Source organism: Rhinoderma darwinii, chromosome 11 (assembly GCF_050947455.1).
Source record: "Rhinoderma darwinii isolate aRhiDar2 chromosome 11, aRhiDar2.hap1, whole genome shotgun sequence".
Taxonomy (NCBI): Eukaryota; Metazoa; Chordata; class Amphibia; order Anura; family Rhinodermatidae; genus Rhinoderma; species Rhinoderma darwinii.
Window position 1 is genome coordinate 102,189,958 of NC_134697.1, and position 7,404 is coordinate 102,197,361.

Genomic DNA, 7,404 nt, shown 5'->3' on the forward strand with positions numbered 1-7,404 from the left:
GGCCATTGTGGTCACAGATAAGGAATCATGCACATGGCTGTGTCACGGCTCCACACTGCAGTTGTACGGTCCTATAATACTTCTATGGGGCTCTACCGCAGCTTTGTACGGAGGATTGTTTATTGCTGTAGTCCATATATATGATTGTGCCACGCTCCATCGGATGCCGTATTACAGAGGAACGCTTCTAGGTGGGAAGATCTCCAACGTGTGGCATCAAATACCGACACAGCCGCAGGGACTCATACAGCCTCCTGCACAAGACATTAAAAACATGGATGTATAGGAAAGAAACGGCTACACAAACCGTTAAGGGGACAGAGGGAGCTTTATTAAAAAGAACCAACGCTATAAAAGTGACTGAAGACTGTATGTACAAGTAAAGGGGAATTCTTAGCGTAATCCACTTTGCGAGCTGCCTGCTCCAGGGTGTTCAGGACTGTGACGATTCTGAAAAGCAATGAAAGTCCAGTTACTTATACAGAGCTTCAAATCACCTGCGCAGAAAGAGGTAAATGATAAAAATCTGTTGGCCTGCAGCCACCACTAGGGGGAGCTCACTGCATATACTTTTATTAGAGTTCAATGTATAAACACTAAGAGTGAAATCAACATTTCTTTATAGTGACATGTGGCCCTTTCTAGACCCCCATAATGTGTTAGGTTGACCACCGCTTCAGTAGGTGAATGACAGCTAGAAGAAGGTCATAGACTCCAAAAATAATATGTTAGCAGGCTAACTCAAGCCGAAATCAAGGGGGACGTGAATGGAGACGGGATGTTAGTGGTAGGTGCAAACCAGACCACCAGCGAGCAGTGAGAGTGTATATCAGAGCCACAGACCAGCGGCAGTGAGAGTGTGTATCAGAGCCACAGACCAGCGAGCAGTGAGAGTGTATATCAGAGCCACAGACCAGCAGCAGTGAGAGTGTATATCAGAGCCACAGACCAGCGAGCAGTGAAAGTGTATATCAGAGCCACAGACCAGCGGCAGTGAGAGTGTATATCAGAGCCACAGACCAGCGAGCAGTGAAAGTGTATATCAGAGCCACAGACCAGCAGCAGTGAAAGTGTATATCAGAGCCACAGACCAGCAGCAGTGAGTGTATATCAGAGACACAGACCAGCGGCAGTGAGAGTGTATATCAGAGCCACAGACCAGCGAGCAGTGAGAGTGTATATCAGAGACACAGACCAGCGAGCAGTGAAAGTGTATATCAGAGCCACAGACCAGCAGCAGTGAGTGTATATCAGAGACACAGACCAGCAGCAGTGAGAGTGTATATCAGAGACACAGACCAGCAGCGGTGAGAGTGTATATCAGAGCCACAGACCAGCGGCAGTGAGAGTGTATATCAGAGCCACAGACCAGCGGCAGTGAGAGTGTATATCAGAGCCACAGACCAGCAGCGAGAGTGTATATCACAGACCAGCGGCAGTGAGAGTGTATATCAGAGACACAGACCAGCGGCAGTGAGAGTGTATATCAGAGACACAGACCAGCGGCGGTGAGAGTGTATATCAGAGACACAGACCAGCGGCGGTGAGAGTGTATATCAGAGACACAGACCAGCGGCGGTGAGAGTGTATATCAGAGACACAGACCAGCGGCGGTGAGAGTGTATATCACAGACACAGACCAGCGGCAGTGAGAGCGTATATCACAGACCAGCGGCAGTGAGAGTGTATATCAGAGACACAGACCAGCGGCGGTGAGAGTGTATATCAGAGACACAGACCAGCGGCGGTGAGAGTGTATATCACAGACACAGACCAGCGGCAGTGAGAGCGTATATCACAGACCAGCGGCAGTGAGAGCGTATATCAGAGACACAGACCAGCGGCAGTGAGAGTGTATATCAGAGACACAGACCAGCGGCGGTGAGAGTGTATATCAGAGACACAGACCAGCGGCGGTGAGAGTGTATATCACAGACACAGACCAGCGGCAGTGAGAGTGTATATCACAGACCAGCGGCAGTGAGAGTGTATATCACAGACCAGCGGCAGTGAGAGTGTATATCACAGACCAGCGGCAGTGAGAGTGTATATCACAGACCAGCGGCAGTGAGTGTATATCAGAGCCACAGACCAGCGAGCAGTGAGAGTGTATATCAGAGCCACAGACCAGCGAGCAGTGAGAGTGTATATCAGAGGCACAGACCAGCGAGCAGTGAGAGTGTATATCAGAGGCACAGACCAGCGAGCAGTGAGTGTATATCAGAGCCACAGACCAGCGAGAGTGTATATCAGAGCCACAGACCAGCGAGAGTGTATATCAGAGCCACAGACCAGCGAGAGTGTATATCAGAGCCACAGACCAGCGAGAGTGTATATCAGAGCCACAGACCAGCGAGAGTGTATATCAGAGCCACAGACCAGCAGCAGCGAGAGTGTATATCAGAGCCACAGACCAGCAGCAGTGAGAGTGTATATCAGAGACACAGACCAGCAGCAGTGAGAGTGTATATCAGAGACACAGACCAGCAGCAGTGAGAGTGTATATCAGAGACACAGACCAGCAGCAGTGAGAGTGTAGATCAGAGACACAGACCAGCAGCAGTGAGAGTGTATATCAGAGACACAGACCAGCAGCAGTGAGAGTGTATATCAGAGACACAGACCAGCAGCAGTGAGAGTGTAGATCAGAGACACAGACCAGCAGCAGTGAGAGTGTATATCAGAGCCACAGACCAACAGCAGTGAGAGTGTATATCAGAGCCACAGACCAGCAGCGGTGAGAGTGTATATCAGAGCCACAGACCAGCGAGCAGTGAGAGTGTATATCAGAGACACAGACCAGCGAGCAGTGAGAGTGTATATCAGAGCCACAGACCAGTGAGAGTGTATATCAGAGACACAGACCAGCGAGCAGTGAGAGTGTATATCAGAGACACAGACCAGCAGCAGTCACTGCCCTCCAGCGCACCACGTTCCTCTTACCTTCTTTTTCTTCTTGTCTTTCTTCTTCTTCCTCCTTTCTGGGTCATCTTCTCGTTGTTTCTTCTTCTTTTTCCTGTGATCAGAATCTGATGGTGTTTCTACAACAAATACAGAGACCGTGTGACGCGGAGATTGTGGCAGAGCACGTCTCGCACCACGCACATCATACACACCTGGAGGAGCCGGCTCCTGTGTTCTGCTTTGCTTGTGTTTCTTGTTCTTTTTCTTTGGGGGCTGTATGTGCATCAGACGACAATGTTCTGGAAGCTGGAGAAGAAAACGGAAGAATTTCTGTAACCTGGAAGATGGTGTGTCTCATGCCTGGAGCAGAACAGGACAGTGATTGTGCCGGCTCCCAGCACTACATGGAGCGATACATAACCAACACATGTACTGTATGTGGGGCATATCTCACCGGGCCTGCATGTAGTCTGAACCCAGTGAGTAGCGCGCCAGTCAGAGGAGTAAAAGAATTCCCACAAATCGGTGGCTTTTCAATTAAAGATCGAAGACTGCTGTTATCCTGAGAGCCGGGGGTGTCGATCATACCTACGAAAAGGAGCGGAGAAGAAAGAACGGGTCATTTTCTGGAGCCACTATGCCCATTTAGTGGCCTGGCAGCGCCTGCCCCATCTTCTTGTTCACTGGACCCTCTGTCCAATCAGAGGACGGAGCTCGGCTCTGCTGCATCTAGTACAGGAAGACGGATCCGTTAAGAGCAGTCACGAGTTGGCCACTCACCTGGGAGGTCTGGAAGAAAGTTGCTGAGTTTTTCTTTGACTTTCTTGCCGCAGAATTTCCCGAATGAATGTTCCAGATTATAATGTAGAATGAGATTGACGCTGCCGGTGAGGTCAGAAAGCCCTGGAAGACAAACACAGAAGAGCGTTACCCAGAAGTCAAAGCGTCAGTACAGACAGCCCAGGTATATCACTGTATTCACTCCACTATATACAGCAGTCCCCCAATAGAACAGTACAACGGACATTACAACCTGAGGAGACATCCACATACCCACCATGGGGACACTGGCAACTCAGGGGAACCCCACACACCCGCCCTGGTGACACTGACGATCCAGGGGAACCCCACACACCCTCCCTGGTGACACTGACGATCCAGGGGAATCCCACACACCCTCCCTGGTGACACTGACGATCCAGGGGAACCCCACACACCCGCCCTGGGGACACTGATGATCCAGGGGAACCCCACACACCCGCCCTGGGGACACTGACGATCCAGGGGAACCCCACACACCCTCCCTGGTGACACTGACGATCCAGGGGAACCCCACACCCGCCCTGGGGACACTGACGATCCAGGGGAACCCCACACACACCCGCCCTGGGGGAACTGAAGATCCAGGGGAACCCCACACACCCTCCCTGGTGACACCGACGATCCAGGGGAACCCCACACACCCTCCCTGGTGACACTGACGATCCAGGGGAATCCCACACACCCTCCCTGGTGACACTGACGATCCAGGGGGGAACCCCACACACTTGCCCTGGGGAACTGACGATCCAGGGGGGAACCCCACACACTTGCCCTGGGGAACTGACGATCCAGGAGAACCCCACACACCCTCCCTGGGGGAACGGATGATCCAGGGGAACCCCACACCCCCGCCCTGGGGGAACTGACGATCCAGGGGACCAAACACACCCGCCCTGGGGGAACTGACGATCCAGGGGAACCCCACACACCCGCCCTGGTGACACTGACGATCCAGGGGAACCCCACACACCCGCCCTGGTGACACTGACGATCCAGGGGAACCCCACACACCCTCCCTGGTGACACTGACGATCCAGGGGAACCCCACACACCCGCCCTGGGAACACTGATGATCCAGGGGAACCCCACACACCCTTCCTGGTGACACTGATGATCCAGGGGAACCCCACACACCCTCCCTGGGGGAACTGACGATCCAGGGGAACCCCACACACCCTCCCTGGTGACACTGACGATCCAGGGGAAACAGACACACACCGTCCTCGGGACATGGACTATCTGTGGGGGCAGATAACCGGGCACACATGGGCAGTACTCACCTGACTGCTCTCTGAGGAGATAAAATGGACCAGACGATCTCCGTACTCCTTCCTCCCCGGCAGGAATTGCTGACAGTGACGGAGGAGGGGGCAGGGCTGGGCCGGGGACAGAGGAGTTTGACGCTCCAGACACAGGATGGGGTTTACCTACCCCGAACCCAACTCCACCTGCAGAAAGAACCGCCGGCCCAGAGGGAAGTGATGGTGGCGGATCTGAAGGAACGAACAGACCAGAGAAGCCCTCCATCACCTCGCACGAATGTACGGCCAATCAAACGTGGCCTCTCTCCACCAACCGACCAATCGGAACGTTATACTAAGACCCGCCTCCTGCGCCCGCAGGTCCTACCGATCTGAACGCCACATCCGGTGGGCCGGTCCTGCGCTTCTATCAGCCAATCACAACTGGCGCCTACATTTCCCAGCGAGCAGGTCTATTCCAGGCAGCACGCCAGCGACTATTTACAGACGCCGTCTCTGTCGCCGCTCCTAATTGGCTGGAGTTATTTGACGTAACGGCTAGTGCTCAGGTAAGTCAGCGTGTGATTGGCTAGCGTTACATAGCGCGCTGTGATTGGACAGCACGTCCCTGGAGCTGGTTTCTTTGGCATCTCGTCATTCGTCAGTCACTATGGCGGTGATCGCTCCGCTGCTCGCTCTGGTCTATGCGGCGCCTGGACTATGGCGGTGGGTGTCGCAGCCGTATTACCTGCTGTCCGCGCTGCTGTCCGTCTCCTTCCTCCTGATCCGGAAGGTTCCTCCTGTGTGCACTGCGCTGCCGACCCAGCGGGAAGATGGCAACCCCTGTGACTTTGACTGGGTGAGGGTCCTGCAGGTGTTGAAGGGCACGCATGGTTTACCGTCTGTGCGCACGATGTTTTATATCGGGACTCTGTCGTGATAAGGTCGCTGTGCGGATAGATAACGTCGTGTTGTGTCCGCTTGGCCTTTTACCGGTTTTCACTTGTTACGTTATTTTAGTGGAAAAATAGAAAATGTTTCGTGTATTTATTTTTTGCTATTCATCTATTTCTTGTATTTCACTGTTATTTTTCTATGTATTTGAATATTTAGCGGTTCTTTTTAAGGCCTGCGCAGAAAGATGGGGTGAAACAGGCGGGATCGGGGTTTTCAGTCATCCCGGCCTGTTACGGTGGAGCGTGACCCCCGTGTGACCGCCGCGCCATACTCCCCCTTAGCAACCATGATGTCACGTTAATTATACCCACAATGCTGTTCATCAGGAAATAATCCTCGCCTTTTTACGTGTTCTCTGCCGTCACGACGTTCCATAGTGACTGCTGTAACTGTAAAGAAGCCTTTCTATATTGATGTCGGCCACGTCTTTCCTCCTCACGCTGTGAATGTCTCCTGGTACTTGGAGAGAGCGGATCGTGTGCTGCTTCTCTGCTGTCACTTCCTCTCGGGGCCGGACGTTCCATAGTGTGACTGCTGTAACTGTAAGGAAGCCTTTCTATATTGATATTGGCCACGTCTTCCCTCCTTGCGCTGTGAATGTCTCCTGGTCCTTGGAGAGAGCGGATCGTGTGCTGCTTCTCTGCTGTCACTACCGCTCGGGGCCGGGCATTGCATAGTGACTGCTGTAACTGTAAAGAAGCCTTTCTATATTGATGTCGGCCACGTCTTTCCTCCTCACGCTGTGAATGTCTCCTGGTCCTTGGAGAGAGCGGATCGTGTGCTGCTTCTCTGCTGTCACTTCCTCTCGGGGCCGGACGTTCCATAGTGTGACTGCTGTAACTGTAAGGAAGCCTTTCTATATTGATGTCGGCCACGTCTTTCCTCCTCACGCTGTGAATGTCTTCTGGTCCTTGGAGAGAGCGGATCGTGTGCTGCTTCTCTGCAGTCACTACCTCTCGGGGCCGGGCATTGCATAGTGACTGCTGTAACTGTAAAGAAGCCTTTCTATATTGATGTCGGCCACGTCTTTCCTCCTCACGCTGTGAATGTCTCCTGGTCCTTGGAGAGAGCGGATCGTGTGCTGCTTCTCTGCTGTCACTACCTCTCGGGGCCAGACGTTCCATAGTGACTGCTGTAACTGTAAAGAAGCCTTTCTATATTGATATTGGCCACGTCTTTCCTCCTTGCGCTGTGAATGTCTCCTGGTCCTTGGAGAGAGCGGATCGTGTGCTGCTTCTCTGCAGTCACTACCTCTCGGGGCCGGACGTTCCATAGTGTGACTGCTGTAACTGTAAAGAAGCCTTTCTATATTGATATTGGCCACGTCTTTCCTCCTCACGCTGTGAATGTCTCCTGGTCCTTGGAGAGAGTGGATCGTGTGCTGCTTCTCTGCTGTCACTACCTCTCGGGGCCGGACGTTCCATAGTGACTGCTGTAACTGTAAAGAAGCCTTTCTATATTGATGTCGGCCACGTCTTTC

At 52.8% G+C, this 7,404-nt stretch overlaps 2 protein-coding genes across 3 annotated transcripts in view; one reads left to right on the forward strand and one right to left on the reverse strand.

The window, feature by feature from the left end:
- Positions 1 to 309: 309 nt before the first annotated feature.
- Positions 310 to 5,342, reverse strand: MED19 (mediator complex subunit 19). 2 transcript variants are annotated; one of them, XM_075842927.1, is made up of 6 exons: positions 5,007 to 5,342; positions 3,685 to 3,807; positions 3,359 to 3,492; positions 3,117 to 3,210; positions 2,944 to 3,029; positions 310 to 450 (listed from the first exon to the last, which is right to left on the reverse strand). In XM_075842927.1, the coding sequence occupies exons 1-6, from the start codon at positions 5,251 to 5,253 to the stop codon at positions 394 to 396; spliced, it is 741 nt and encodes a 246-aa protein (XP_075699042.1). In that variant the 5' UTR covers positions 5,254 to 5,342; the 3' UTR covers positions 310 to 393. The 2 variants fall into 2 exon arrangements, with proteins under 2 accessions (XP_075699042.1, XP_075699041.1); XM_075842926.1 differs by having other exon boundaries at positions 2,944 to 3,041; positions 5,007 to 5,338.
- Positions 5,343 to 5,587: 245 nt separating this feature from the next.
- Positions 5,588 to 7,404, forward strand: part of TMX2 (thioredoxin related transmembrane protein 2) — a 21,059-nt gene continuing 19,242 nt past the window's right edge. The window contains 1 exon segment of the mRNA XM_075842308.1: positions 5,588 to 5,826. Coding sequence (XP_075698423.1) covers positions 5,638 to 5,826 — 189 coding nt within the window. The 5' untranslated portion in view covers positions 5,588 to 5,637.

What these genes read in the sequence shown, in the direction of transcription:
- MED19 (XM_075842926.1), bottom strand. Translation starts at nt 5,253, where the DNA reads ATGGAGGGCTTCTCTGGTCTGTTCGTTCCTTCAGATCCGCCACCATCA. An exon ending in CTTTCTTCCAGACCTCCCAG is followed by an intron (nt 3,493 to 3,684) that starts GTGAGTGGCCAA and finishes TCCTTTTCGTAG; the next exon opens with GTATGATCGACACCCCCGGC. An exon ending in AAGACAAGAAGAAAAAGAAG is followed by an intron (nt 451 to 2,943) that starts GTAAGAGGAACG and finishes ATTGCTTTTCAG; the next exon opens with AATCGTCACAGTCCTGAACA.